Source organism: Octopus sinensis, linkage group LG12, assembly GCF_006345805.1.
Source record: "Octopus sinensis linkage group LG12, ASM634580v1, whole genome shotgun sequence".
Lineage (NCBI taxonomy): Eukaryota > Metazoa > Mollusca > Cephalopoda > Octopoda > Octopodidae > Octopus > Octopus sinensis.
In genome coordinates this window covers 45,079,822-45,096,511 of record NC_043008.1, presented here as the reverse complement: position 1 = coordinate 45,096,511, position 16,690 = coordinate 45,079,822, and the positions used below count along the sequence as shown (strand labels likewise).

General features: G+C 35.6%; 1 protein-coding gene across 1 annotated transcript in view; it reads left to right on the top strand.

Moving 5' to 3' along the window:
- Window positions 1–1,337: 1,337 nt before the first annotated feature.
- LOC115218111 (sodium-dependent dopamine transporter-like) overlaps window positions 1,338–16,690 on the top strand; it is a 38,443-nt gene continuing 23,090 nt past the window's right edge. The window contains exon 1 of the mRNA XM_036507889.1: window positions 1,338–1,709. Within this exon, the coding sequence (XP_036363782.1) occupies window positions 1,686–1,709 (24 nt within the window). The 5' untranslated portion in view covers window positions 1,338–1,685. The remainder of the gene's footprint in view (window positions 1,710–16,690) is intronic.

Sequence of the window (16,690 nt, the reverse complement as noted above, 5' to 3'; positions counted from 1 at the left end):
AACCGATGCTGGTGTGTTTATGTCCCCGCTACTTAGCGGTTCGGCAAAAGAGACCGAGAGAATAAGTACTGGGCTTACAAAAGAATAAGTCCCGGAGTCGAGCTGCTCGATTAAAGGCGGTGCTCCAGCATTGCCGCAGTCAAATGACAGAAACAAGTAAAAGAGTAAAGAGTTGTGTTCCAACAATTGGTTTATTATCCGTTAATTTCGCTCTTTTTCAATACGACAGCCGTCGTATGGACATAGGCACACACACCGGCTCCTTCCTACTGTTTCACGCTTTGTCTCACAGTCTCACTCTGTATATATGAATATATAGGTGTAAGTGTGTGTGTGTGTATGTACCCATCAGTATGCCTGTGTCTGTGTTTGTCTCTACTAACCGCTTCACAACCGGAATTAGTAAGGATATATATATATATGTGTGTGTATAAATAGATGTATGTTTTTCCTTTGTTAACAATTAACACGGAAAAAATAGATAAATAGTTACTAGAGTAGCTAAAAATCACAAGTAAAAAGGTTATAACATTTTTTTTTTATCGACCCCGAAAGGATGAAAGGCAAAGTCGACCTCGGTAGAATTTGAACTCAGAACGCTGAGGCAGACGAAATACCGTTAAGAATTTCACTCGTTGTGCTAACGTCTCTGCCAGAATGCCGCCTTGGCAAGCGTCTACCACACAGCCACAAAAAGAATTTGAATAACACGTGTGTTTAACTCCATTTATTTATTTATATACATATATATATATATATATATATATACATCTACATACATATATACATACACAAATACATACATATATATATATACATACATATATACATATACATATATATATATACATATATACATATATATATACATACATATATATATACATATATATATATATATACATACATATAAATATACATACCTACATATAAATATATATTACATATATATATATATATATATGTATGTGTATGCATTTGTGTGTGTTGTATAATATATGTATGTTATATATATATATATATATATATTTGTAAAAAAGTATATAGGTAAAATATATTTATCATATGAATGTATGATATACTTATGTATATACTTACGTATATGTATAATATATATAACGGCGAATTCATATATACATACATATATATATATATATATATATATATATATATATATTATATATATATATATACATCACACACACACATACATAAACACGTAATTTCATTCATTATATATAGACATAAAATATATAAATATATTTTTTCACACCCACACTTACACACCTGTGTGTGTGTGTGTGTGTGTGTGTTGACAGAGGGATTTGATTGGCTCGTTGTCAAAAGCTTGAAGAACCTAAGACCACAGGTGATATCCGCAAGCCCTTTTTTCCTACACAGCGATTTAGATAGGCAATAGTTTTGTATATACACTCCTCACCTGTCAACTTCTTCTATTGACGTCCGTCCTCTTCCTACAGCAGCAGTTGTTTGGACAGCTCTTTCCCCCTGCTTCACTTTTTGTCTCAGTCTCTCCCTCTTTCTCTCCCTCTCTCTCTCTATCACTCTGTATATATTGATATATATATAGGCGTGTGAGTGTAGCTGTATATACATATGTGTGTGTATAGATATCTACTGGAGTACATTTATACGTTTACGTAACAGGACTTCTCATATCAATTATGAAAAAAAAATCATTTAATCTTGTAAGTACTTTTATTTTCTATTATAATTGTTGTTGGGGTTTATTATTATTATTATTATTATTATTATTATTATTATTATAAAGCGGCGCGTTGGCAGAATCGTTAGCACGCCAGGTGAATTGCTTAGCGGTATTTCGTCTGTCTTTACATTCTGTGTTCAAATTAAGCCGAAGTCGACTTTGCCTTTCATCCTTTCGAGGTCGATAAATTAGGTACCAGTTATGTACTGGGGTCGAACAAATCGACTGGCTCCCTCCCCCAAAATTTCGGACCTTGTGCCTATAATAGAGAAGATTATTATTATTATTATTATATTATTATTAATAATAATAATAATAATAATAATAATAAGCGAGATGACTGAATCGTTAGCACGCCGGACGAAATGCTTAGCAGTATTTCGTCTGCCGTTACGTTCTGAGTTCAAATTCCGCCGACGTCGACTTTGCCTTTTATCCACTCGAATCGATAAGTTAAGTACCAATTGTGTACTGAGTCGAACTAATCGATGGTTGAAATTTTCGAAAATTTTCTTTAAGTGTGGGCCTGTGAGTCGGAGAGAAGGAACTGGTGAGGGCAATTGCTCTTGGCGTTCAGGGAAATCTTGGACAGTGGGATTCCTCGATTATCCCTAGAGGCCTTCCTGTTTCAGGAGGGTCACATCTCTTTCATCCTCACCGCCCATTTTTTTAAACCTTTGTATGCTATGCATATGTCCCTTCTTTTTCAGTGTATATCGTGTATAATTACCCTTTTTTTTATATCATCTTAAACCCCCACATTTTATGTTTGTCTTTGTATTGTCCCACTTATGGCAAGTAAGTGAAATCATTATCATTTTTATTATTATTGAGTGACAGAGCAGTACATGCCATCAAAGTAACACTGGGGTAAAATATCATGGCTACTCGTTTAATAAGGGTCCACCAGGCACATGCATCACAACCACGTGTGTGCGACATGGTGACATTATATCTAGATAAACAGCGCATGAGTTTGCAGGTGGGGCCCAGTTAGAATTTTCTTCAAGTCATGTAGACAATCCCGCACGAAATTTGCCTGAATAAGGGTTGTTTAAGGATGTTGAACGAAACACCCATGTTTCCAGAGGTGAACTATTCAAACCGCAAAGAATTCTTTTCAACACATGGCTACGATGCTCCCCCACTACTTCTGCTCGTGATCAGAGATGCACATATCATCAACCACTAAGGGACATGCTCAACTGGTTAAGGTCAAACAACTGACAATCAAACCTGTTGTACTGAGTAGAATATTTGCTGTAGCCCATCTTTTATACCAAGACAAAACAATGTACATGATAACACTTCCAACCAGTTAAAATCCGAAGCCATGAGGGCCACTGTCTGGTACTGCATCAGGGCATTTATTATCATTATTATTATTATTATTATTATTATTATATTATTATTATTATCTTTTCTACTAAAATAACAAGGCCTGAAATTTGGGTGAAGAGATTAAGTCGATTTCATCGACCCCAGTGCGTAACTGGTATTTATTTAATCGATCCCTAAAGGATGAAAGGCAAAGTCGACCTCGGCGGAATTTGAACTCAGAACGTAACGGCAGACGAAATACCGCAAAGCATTTCGCCCGGCGTGCTAACGATTCTGCCAGCTCGCCGCCTTAATAATAATGATGATGATGATGATAATAGTGATGCGAGCTGCCTGAACTAATATCAAAACGTATTCAAACAATGAACACACTGTTGTAATTTCAAATATTAGACTGTGTGTCTCGATGCAGTCTTCCCTTTGAGAGATTTGATTACTAAATATCGATGTCTTTTTATGTATTACACCTGTCTCTCGAGACAGGTGCACATGTGAAAGTTTATAAGAAAAAGGATTCAGAATTCAGAAGTAAAAATGTTTAAAAAATTATAATTCTGGGGAGAAAAAATTATTTCACAGAACAATATGAGGTCATGACAGTCAATCCGGAAGTCCGCCAGTCCGAGATTACACACGTGTGAAATAGTAAAATTACCTTTAATTGCTGTCGGTCAAGCAATTATGTAGAGGCCTTTTCTTCTACTAGTTGTTGCTCTTTTTCTGGCAAGCGGTGGTAAACAAAACGGAGTCGGTGGCAAGGTTTCCATCCCTAGATAACGAAATTTGCAGCAAATAACATATTTTTCAGATATATAGAAATAGCAGAACTTGACATCCGTCTGGCACACAATGTTTCCTTGGTGACCAAGTCAAAGACTGTGTTGAAAATTTCTGCATCTTTTTTTCTTCAGTGACAGAATACTTTTTCTTTTTTTATTATTTCAGTCATTTGACTGGAGCACAGTCTTTAGTCTAGTCGAGCAAATCGACACCAGGTCTTATTCTTTGTAAGCCTAGTACTTATCGGTCTCTTTTGCCGAACCGCTAAGTTACGGGGACAAACACAGATACACAAACACACACACACATACACGTATATACACACACACACACGACTGGCTTCTATCAGTTTCTGCCTACCAAATCCATTCACAAGGCTTTAGTCGGCCCGAGGCTATAGTAGAAGACACTTGCCCAAGGTGCCATGCAGTAGGACTGAACCCGGAACCATGTGGATGGTAAGCAAGCTACTTACCAAACAGCCACTTAATCATGTTACTTTAAATTTGGAGTTCAAATTTCGCCGAAGTTACCCTTCCGTTTTATCATTCTAGAGTCGATACAATAAATATGTAATATACGGAAGAATAACTTGACATGTCGTTTCCAAAATGTGTTGGTCTTTGAATTTTTTTTTTAATTTCTTGTAATTCATTAGGTTGTGAGTTCAAATTCCGCTGAGGTGGGCTTTGCTCTGCATAGTTTTGGGGGTTGATAAAATGAATAGTAGTTGAACAGAGATGGGGGGGGTGATTTAATCTACATGCTGGCCTTGTACCAAAATTTGAAATCGTTATTTTATTAGTGCGTCGAACAAACTGCTAAGCTGCATTTCTTTCCACACCTTACGTTCTAGAGATCGAACGCAGCCGATGTCAATTTTGCCTTTCATCCTTTTGGAGTACATACAGAAAGTACTATTCAAGTACTGGGGTTGATGTAATCAACTTACCCTCCCCTTAGAATTGCTGGTCTTGTGCCAAAATAAGGGGGAGTTGATCAGGACGGTTGTTTGGAAGAATCGTTAGCGCGTCGGACAATTTCCCATGCGGTATTTCTGTCGCCTCTTTACGTTCAAAGTTTCAATCCTATCCAAGTCAACTTCACCCTTCATCTTTTAGGGGTCGCTAACATTAAATTCCAGTCAATTACTGGGGGTGATGATGGTAACTAGCCCCCTGCACTCGAAATGTCTGGCTTTTGAACTAAATCAAAAACTAATGTTGTTGGTAAATAGTTTTGTGATATTGTTGTTGTTGTTTAACCCCGGGTCAGTCATGATTGAGCAGACTTGTCACGAAAAGCGTTCCAGATGTGACTAACTAGTCTTTTTCGTATCAATACATCTGAGACACTATATCGGCAAATTAATCTCTTTGTGTTTCTTTAAACAAGTGAGTGTGATTTGAGGAAATTTGTTTTCTATTTCTAGCGTTAATAGTGGTTACCTCGTTGGCTCGTTGAGGTGTCATTGACGAAAGGTGGGAAGGAGCTCTCCATTCGAGTGGCAACGGTTTCGAGCCTAGGTCGAAATTATTTTACAGCATTTACCTGGGCAAAGACGCCGTAAACTCACTTTGGCATTGCTGTATCCAAGCATTCTGGTGAGCGTAAGATGGAAATAAAACGGACGAAATGATTCGAACCGATTGATTATTTTTACTCGCTCAGTCAGGAGGACTACAGACATGTAGTGAGAATATCGAAAGAAAGAATTGCAAGACAAATTCTTGGAGCCGAGCCAATCGGCAGGAGACGTAGGGATTGACCAAGAACAAGATGATCGGATAATATCCATAGTCGCAGTTGGTTACGCTTGGGAATCCAGCAGGATTTTGATTGGATCCTATTGCCTTCCACGAACAGAGGACGGAGATGGATGGAGAGTCAGATGAAGGATAGTAGCGCTCCTGACCGTTTTGGAGTCTTAGAGATTGGTGGAAGGCGGAACAGAAATCACCCTCGAATCGGAGATATGATCTGATTGTTTGCATCAGACGTGACTCCGCTGAAGGTTCCCCAAAATTCAAGGTCGATTGAAGTGTGCCCAGTAAGCCACGGCAGGATTTGAACGTAGAACCTATAGAACAGGAATATACACCGCAAGGTATTTCGTCCGACCAGTTAACCTCTAAACTGGCACCTCGTCTTTAATGAGACCCCGAGAGGGGGATGAAGGACAAAGTTGACGTTAACATGTATTGAACTCACACATAAGAAACCGGAATACATAACTCAAGACATTTCAATTCGTTCGACGCTCTGTCGATACCACCATTTATCTTCCTGACCACTAGCCCAAGCTGGAGTAGTTTCTGGGTACCTAAAAGATAGCACAGAGGCAACAACACAGTCTCTTGTTGTTTAAGTCCATATCAATCGGGTTTTTTTCTTAGACCTATGATGGAAATTATTCCAACCCTCTGATATAATGAGTCTAATAACACATTACATCAGACTACATTATCAAATGTTTCCTACCCCACAATGAAAACGAATGGGGCAAGCACTGGAGCATTCCACTACATTTCAGCAGACATAAGGGTCTAATTCGATCACTTCCTCCCCAATATCAGCTTCATAGACCTTAATGTACCCCCTACTGCCTTATATAAGCAAATATGTGTGTGTTTGGTGGTAGAAAGCCTCTCTCTATAAATATATGTTGTATTACGTGTGTGTGTGTGTGTGTGTGCACGCGCGAATACATGCATGTTTATATATGTTTATATATATATATAATATATATATATATATATATAATATGTATATAATTAGAGAAGCTCCACTTTTATCAATTAACTATGAAATAACAATGATATAATTAAATATACCCATATAGAAAAAATTAAATATACGATAAATGCAGATACCAATAATTAGTAAAGTACAAAATAATAATAAAAAGTATATAATTGGTATACTAATTTATATACATATATCATATATTGTGAAATTTGACTTAGTATTACTAAATTGAATTTTTCCCTGTAAGTTTGGAATAATATTCCCTAATATCATATATATATATATATATATATATATATATATGTACCAGATAGGCCCGTGAAAACTTCACGGAAAATATAAAAGATGTAAGCATCTTTAAATTGTGTGCTGGTGCCATGAGAAATGTTTCTATGTTGTGTGACAGTTACAGAATATAGAAAGAAGTGTAAAACCGATAACTGTAGAATCCAACCAAAATATCTCAGTTACGTAAACGTAAACAGAATTACTATTAGCCTTAAAATACATCATACATATTCAAAGAACTTTCTTGGTTTAGTGGTACGGAACGTTCTTCTGGTAGTATTTTATGCTTTTACTTGTTTCAGTCATTTGCCAGAGGCACTGCCCTTTAAGTACCGGGGATGGGGTGGGGAAGAAGAGAGAACTAACAGTCGAATGTTATAGAACTCCCAGAATGAAAACGTAAACACCTGCAAGACCTTCCCTCTATTCACTATTACTAAATGTCTTTCCCTCTTCTTCATTGTTAAAAGTAAAGAAACTAGAAAAAATCGATCGTATTTCAGTCTTATTGTCATTTTAAATGACTGAGGCTTTCCTTTCTATGTCCCTATCGCTTCACTCCTTTTCTCTATGATTAAGAGAGTGAAGGTGCGTGGCTCAGTGCTTAGGGGTATTCAGCACACGATCGTAAAGTCATGAGTACAATTCCCTGCAGCGTGCTGTGTTCTTGAGCAAGGTAGTCTACTACACCTTGCTGCAGTGCACTCAGCTGGCCAAAATGAGTTGTAACTGTAATTTAAAGGGGTCATTCTTGTCATATATTCTCTATGAGGTTGAATCTCCCTGAGAACTACGTTGTAGTATGCATGCCTGTGGAGCACTCAGCCACTTGCGCGTTAATTTTAAGAGCAGATAAACAGGATCCTTGTCGTCGTAAGTGCCATCTTTTAAAGCGAGTGAAAGAAAAGGAAATGTTCCATATCGTGAGGCAAAAATGTTATGTGTTTAGTATAAGCCGTGAAAGCTAAGTCGAAACAATTGCTATTCTGTCGTTTATTCGCCCTCGACTCACGCTCAGTTTGGTAGCATCAGCCTGCACATCTGTGTTTATCTAGGGGCTTGGCCTCCAGATCTGTGGGACCCACAAATGCTGCTGTTAGGACCGGATTAACACCCATAGTGACCCCAACGACTAAAAAGATTTTCCTGTCCCTATAGAGGATCTGTTCTCGTTTTCTTCCAACCACTTGAATTTTTATCTTGCTCCAGTCCACTGCACTGGCCAATTTTAGTTGTGGCTGTAATTGAAAGGAGCCAGCCTTGTCATATTCTATGTGAAGCAGAATCTCCCTGAGAGCTGCATTAATGGTATGCAAGTCTGTGGAGTATTCAGCCACTTGTGAGTTAATTTCATCCTCGTGAGGTAATGAAAAGTGAAAGTGACATCCAATATTTCCTGTAGTTATTTGTCTTTGATTTAACAATATGTCTATGTGACTATGTATCAATTCTTCTTTCGATCTATGCATCTACAGTCTCTATCACTTCCTCTGTGACCCTCCTCTTTCCCAATGTGTGTATGTATCTATGTATCTACTTTTCTTTCGATCTATGCATCATTCTACTCTGGAAATACTGATAAACATTTTACCTCCCCTTTCAACTGTAGAAAAGTAATAGTAACATCCACAGCTATTTACTGAGAAAGAGACAGACAGACAGAGGAGAGAGAGAGAGAGAGAGAGAGACAGACAGACAGACAGACAGACAGACAGATAGATAGATAGACAGATAGATAGATAGATAGATAGATAGATAGATAGATAGATAGATAGATAGATGATAGATAGATAGATATATAGATATATATATATATATAGATAGATAGATAGATAGATAGATAGATAGATAGATAGATAGATAGAGTGATTGATAGATAGATAGATAGATAGATAGATAGATAGATAGATAGGCAACATTCTCTTTCACTATTATTTTCTATCCATTCCTTTCCTTCACTCAATTTATCTCTCTAAATTTCTCCCCCCCCTCCTCTATGTTATATTTCTCTTCTCAGCACTATCAATCTCCTCCTCTTTTCCTCAGTCTCTCTCACTTCAACTATACTTCCTCCTCTTGCGTCCTTCCCATCTCCCCGCTTTGTCATTCACCCTACCTAACATCTTTTGTTTCTCTTTTTCTTTGTGCCTCTCCCTTCGACCTTTTTAGATCTTCCTTTGAATTACGTGTGACACACACCACAGATACGTAGGTACAAAAACAAAAAATAACTAAGCGTATAAATACTATTGATACACTATATATATATATATACACCTACACATTAATATATATATTATATATTATATATATATATATATATATATACATTATATATATTTACACATTATGTATATATACATTATATATACATATATATATACATTATATATATATTATATAAATATACATTGTATATATATACATTATATATACATACATTATATAAAAAATTATATATAATATATAAATATACATTATATATATTATATATATATATAGATTATATATACATTATATATATACGTTATGTATACATTTATATTATATATATATGTTGTGTCGTGTGCGTGTGTGTATGTGTGTGTGCGTATAATTTAATTGTCAAGGACCTATAATCCTTTGAGTTTTCAGTGAAAATTAAATATATTAGTTTTGCATTTATATATATATATACATATATATATATATATTATATATAATTAATTAATAAGGGTGAGAGAAGAGAATTATACTAATTTAATAGTATATTTATTCCACACCAAGTGGCCTAGTGCTATGAGAAACCTGGATTATTATATATTTTTATAACATATTATAATATTTTCACAAAAATAATAAATAAGAGAGTGGTCACTATATTGATCACTCTAGCACCAGTTAATCCAAAAGGTTTCAACCACGAAAATACATGTTTCCCATGAAAGTCAAGTACGACTGTTAGCTCACACGGACAGGGCAAATAAAAATAACAAAAATACAGATTATTTTGGGACAATTGTTTCGCTATTAATGAATTAAATGTAATATTACTTACAATAATCCATTTGTAGCTCGTCAGCCAAGACTATCTGGATGAAATCCACTCAATCACACGCCAGATTTTACCATAACGATAAATACGCGTGTGGTTCAATTGATTACAACCGACGTTATAATTCAAATGCCCCAACAACAGCGCGCCAAAACTTCACGGAAACAAATACAGCATTTAGAAATAAATGCAGCATAATTATAATTAATTAATAAGGGTGAGAGAATTAGATACTAATTTAATAGTATATTTATTCCACACCAAGTGGCCTAGTGCTATGAGAAACCTGGATTATTATAATATTTTATAACATATTATAATATTTTCACAAAATAAATATAAGAGAGTGGTCACTATATTGATCACTCTAGCACCAGTTAATCCAAAAGGTTTCAACCACGAAAATACATGTTTCCCATGAAAGTCAAGTACGACTGTTAGCTCACACACGGACAGGGCAAATAAAAATAACAAAAACAGATTATTTTGGGACAATTGTTTCGCTATTTAAGAATTAAATGTAATATTACTTACAATAATCCTTTGTAGCTCGTCAGCCAAGACTATCTGGATGAAATCCACTCAATCACACGCCAGATTTTACCATAACGATAAATACGCGTGTGGTTCAATTGATTACAACCGACGTTATAATTCAAATGCCCCAACCAACAGCGCGCCAAAACTCTCACGGAAACAAATACAGCATTTAGAAATAAATGCAGCATAATTATAATTAATTAATATAAGGTGAGAGAATTAGATACTAATTTAATAGTATATTATTCCACACCAAGTGGCCTAGTGCTATGAGAAACCTGGATTATTATAATATTTTAACATATTATAATATTTTCACAAAATAAATATAAGAGAGTGGTCACTATATTGATCACTCTAGCACCAGTTAATCCAAAAGGTTTCAACCACGAAAATACATGTTTCCCATGAAAGTCAAGTACGACTGTTAGCTCACACGGACAGGGCAAATAAAAATAACAAAAATACAGATTATTTTGGACAATTGTTTCGCTATTAATGAATTAAATGTAATATTACTTACAATAATCCATTGTAGCTCGTCAGCCAAGACTATCTGGATGAAATCCACTCAATCACACGCCAGATTTTACCATAACGATAAATACGCGTGTGGTTCAATTGATTACAACCGACGTTATAATTCAAATGCCCCAACCAACAGCGCGCCAAAACTCTCACGGAAAAATAAACAGCATTTAGAAATAAATGCAGCATAATTATAATTAATTAATAGGGTGAGAGAATTAGATACTAATTTAATAGTATATTTATTCCACACCAAGTGGCCTAGTGCTATGAGAAACCTGGATTATTATAATATTTTATAACATATTATAATATTTTCACAAAATAAATATAAGAGAGTGGTCACTATATTGATCACTCTAGCACCAGTTAATCCAAAAGGTTTCAACCACGAAAATACATGTTTCCCATGAAAGTCAAGTACGACTGTTAGCTCACACGGACAGGGCAAATAAAAATAACAAAAATACAGATTATTTTGGGACAATTGTTTCGCTATTAATAATTAATGTAATATTACTTACATAATCCATTTGTAGCTCGTCAGCCAAGACTATCTGGATGAAATCCACTCAATCACACGCCAGATTTTACCATAACGATAAATACGCGTGTGGTTCAATTGATTACACCCGACGTATAATTCAAATGCCCCAACCAACAGCGCGCCAAAACTCTCACGGAAACAATACAGCATTTAGAAATAAATGCAGCATAATTATAATTAATTATAAGGGTGAGAGAATTAGATACTAATTTAATAGTATATTTATTCCACACCAAGTGGCCTAGTGCTATGTATTTTCGTGGTTGAAACCTTTTGGATTAACTGGTGCTAGAGTGATCAATATAGTGACCACTCTCTATATTTATTTTGTGAAATAATTATAAATGTTATAAAATATTATAATAATCCAGGTTCTCATAGCACTAGGCCACTTGTGTGGAATAAATATACTATTAAATTAGTATCTAATTCTCTCACCCTTATTAATTAATTATAATTATGCTGCATTTATTTCTAAATGCTGTATTTGTTTCCGTGAGAGTTTTGGCGCGCTGTTGGTTGGGGCATTTGAATTATAACGTCGTTGTAATCAATTGAACCACACGCGTATTTATCGTTATGTAAAATCTGGCGTGTGATTGAGTGGATTTCATCCAGATAGTCTTGGCTGACGACTACAATGGATTATTGTAAGTAATATTACATTTACTCATTAATAGCGAAACAATTGTCCTAAAATAATCTGTATTTTTGTTATTTTTATTTGCCCTGTCCGTGTGAGCTAACAGTCGTACTTGACTTTCATGGGAAACATGTATTTTCGTGTTGAAACCTTTTGGATTAACTGGTGCTAGAGTGATCAATATAGTGACCACTCTCTTATATTTATTTTGTGAAAATATTATAATATGTTATAAAATTATAATAATCCAGGTTTCTCATAGCACTAGGCCACTTGGTGTGGAATAAATATACTATTAAATTAGTATCTAATTCTCTCACCCTTATTAATTAATTATAATTATGCTGCATTTATTTCTAAATGCTGTATTTGTTTCCGTGAGAGTTTTGGCGCGCTGTTGGTTGGGGCTTTGAATTATAACGTCGGTTGTAATCAATTGAACCACACGCGTATTTATCGTTATGGTAAAATCTGGCGTGTGATGAGTGGATTTCATCCAGATAGTCTTGGCTGACGAGCTACAAATGGATTATTGTAAGTAATATTACATTTAATTCATTATAGCGAAACAATTGTCCCAAAATAATCTGTATTTTTGTTTATTTTATTGCCTGTCCGTGGAGCTAACAGTCGTACTTGACTTTCATGGGAAACATGTATTTTCGTGGTTGAAACCTTTGGATAACTGGTGCTAGAGTGATCAATATAGTGACCACTCTCTTATATTTATTTTATATTATATATTATATATATATATATATATATATATATATATATTAATAATATATATATTAAATATATCAAGCATATATATATATATATATATATATATATATATATATATATATATATATATGCTTGATATATTTGTGCGCGTGCATATGTAATCATGATCGTTTTTATTGGTGGTGGTGTGGTGTGGTAGTTAGGGCGGAATAGCTGTTATAGGGAGAATGAAAGAGAGAGAGAGAGAGAGAGAGAGAGAGTAAGATTAAAGCTAGTGAGGAAGAAAGAGGGAGAGGAGGATAACAGTCATCAAATAGTTATGAAGACAACACAAAAATATGACGTATCAAAACTACTAGTTAATTACCATATAATGGTGTTGCGTCATCAATATTTGTGCGTAAATCAACGGTCAATATAAACTTTGTAAAAAAAAAAGCAAAATCTAAAATTACCAGGTACTATTTATAGATAACTTATATAAAAACTAAATGTACTAAAGTTGTAATTACTATGAAGATAGTAATTTAGTTTTATAAATTATTATAAGAATTTCAACGATGCATTTATGAGAAACGTGCTTAACTAAATTTATAGTAAAATACCAATACGTTGCCACGTGTAGAAGACATAATGTCCCTAGGCACCATTTAAGTAATGTGTTATACCAACAGAGAAACCCGGCGTTGCCCATGTCGCACAGAATTGAAGAATTACTTTTCTTTTATATTTTCTATAATGAACTGGAATAGCTATGATTCGAATTTCATCAAAATTGGAGATTAAGAATTTTAATGGGGGTTCTTTCCCTCTTTACATACCCTAACAAAAATTCTAATCATTACATATCTATCGTATTCTACTCATCTTTATACCCAGATTCCAAAATCCAAATCTTATAAAATCATTCAAATGTTTTTGCTTCAGAAAAATGGAGCAGATGGAGGACATGGAGCTCTAAAATGTGGGAGTTAAGGAGCCTATTGGTGGGGGATCTTAAAATCAGCCAGAGAAGTTGAATTGTTGGGAGTGTTTTCTAACTTACGTCTTATATCTATTGTTCAAATTTCTTTGAAATCGGAAATGCATGACTGTTCACTGGGTTTGTAAAAGAGAACAAAGCTAGAAGAAACCAAAAGACGAATGATCACAATAAGCAGTCAGCTACCCTACCCTAGTTGTTACCACTCCGCATTGTAGGAATTCTCACCATACAGATGACCGGCATAGCCGTAAGATGCATTACGAATCTATAACAATTGGAAGGGTGTGACTCAACTCAAATGAGCATTAACAACTGTGTGACGTGAGAGCTAAGGGGAAATAGAAGTGTCACCTCTGGAGTTCGCCAGTGATCACTATGGCGACAGGTAACTGAACAAAATAAATTTGCAATCTATAAATCTCTTTGAATGACCAATCACTTATCTGGAAAGGCCTTGAAATCAATGTTACCATCTGAGGACTATCTCTGACCCAGTGATAGTAAAAAGATTCAAAGGAGGTCTGCAACCAAATAACTTTACTCGAAATAACACTCTGCAACTGAATCAGTGGAGGCAAAGATGCCTCTCCATTACTTGACAGTTTATGTACCACATAGCAAAAATCACAATCTAAGTATATCTCAAAGCAAACTCTTACACTGTTATACCATTGAATTACAAATAACGCACATATTCTATCCTCGGGTGACTCTACAGCTTCCAAGGCTGTAATTGTATTCGTCTTGGCTTAGCAAAAACTGACCAAATTGTGGGAGTAAGCCCCCGTTAAGGAGGTCTTACTAAACTCGTACTAAGTCCCGAATAAATTATTAGATACGGAATAACCAATTCTAAGAAGCTTAGGGTTAATAACATCACAATATCTATTTTCCTTTGTAAAGTGTTTATAAAAAAGTTTGTTTAAGGTTCCAATCTAATTACCCTTAATTTTCTTAGCGAATGGAATTATGAACCAAACAATGTCGTTTTTACCAGGAGATGCATTATAATTTTCCAATTTTCGAGCATTATTGAATATGTAAGGGGTTTGTTTTTTTTTATCTCGTTATTCCTGATAGTATGAGCACGATTAGAAGACTGAAGTAATACATTGGTTCTCATATTTTGTATATCATTTTCTACATTTGGACATTCATCCTTACCTATCTTGTGCTTATCCATATTCCTGACTATTTGTTTAAAATCATTACTAATATAGGAAACATCTATGATATTGGAAGTGCCGACGCCCATATTTTGAGGATAATATTTCAATTTTTATTTGTATCCAGCTTTACTAAGTGTCACATTGTAATAGTCGGAATTTTTGTCAAAAATATCCTTACTAGACGATAAATAAGCAGTCAGCTACCCTACCCTAGTCGTTACCACTCCCCAATGTAGAATTCCTCACCATGCAGGTGACCGGCACAGCCGTAAGATGCATTACGGATCTATAGCATTACGGACACCCAAGCCCATAGTTTTTCCCGTAGAGACACTATCATCAACAATAGCAATTTCCTCGACGGCAGCTGTACTTGTAGCTGTCTCATACCTCTTCAAAGTCTTGTTCTGGTACAAAGTCTGGCCAAAGTTTCCTCCAGGCTCAATTCATGGTTCTGTAACTCACTTGGTTCCATGCATTATCAATGCGATTAACTCAATTCAGGATATTGAAATGATTTTATCAAAATTCTCTGAGAATTATCTGAGTGTCATTAGTGTATATGGGTCTGTGTATGTGTGTGTGTTTATATTTGGCAGGATGGTCTATGTATATGTGTGTGCGTTTGTGTGTGTGTGTGTGTGATTTGTAGTTGTCAGGGTGCTGTGTGTGCGCATGTGTGTGTATGTATTTGTTCGCATGTGTGTATGTGCGCGTGAGTGTGTGTGCGTGTGTATGTTTGTGTGTTTTGTGTTGGTGAGGATGTTATGTGTGTGTACGTGAGTGTGTGTGTGTCTCTGAGTACGTTTGTGTTGTTATAATTGTCCTGGTGGTGTGTGTGTGTGTGTATGTGAGCAACTGTATGTGTGTGTGAGGATGCATATATATGTGTGTGTGTTGGTATGTGTGAGTGTGTATGTGTGTGTGTAAGTGTGGTGTATTTATCAGGGGTTCTGTGTGCGTCCATGTGTTGCGCTTATCCGGGTGGTATGTATGTGTGCGTATACGTTCTACGCATGTTGGTACAGAGTATGCGTTTGTGTGTGTGTGTGTGTGTGTGTGTGTATGTGGGTATGGTTTATGTAGTTTCCGGGAGTGTGTGCACATGTGTATGTGTGTGCACGTGTGTGTGTGTGCACGTGTGTGTGTGTGCACATGTGTGTGTGTGCTGTATTTGTGAGTAGTTTGTTTTGTTTGTATTGTTAGTGTAGTGTGTGTATACGTGTGGGTGTGTTTGTGCGAGTGTGTCTATGTGTCCTGTATTTGTCAGGGAGGTGTGTGTTATTGTGTATGTGTGTATGTCTGTGTGTTTGTGAGTGTTTGTTGCGGTTGTTGTGATTGTATTGTGTGTATATATTTGTATGTTTTTTTTTCTTTTGAGTGTGCGTGATTTTTCACCGAGGGACGGCCATATTGTGTTTGTGGGGAGTTGTGTTGTATTTGCGTGTTTGTGCGTGTATCTGTGTATGTGTGGGTGTGTTTGTGTGAGTGTGATTTGTAATTGTCAGGGTGGCGTGTGTAGGTGTGTGCATGTACGTGTTTACGCAAGTGAGTGTTGGTTACGATTGCTAGAATCGTATTGCAAGTGCATATATATATGTGTGTGTGGTTTTTCTTGGAATGTATGTTGGT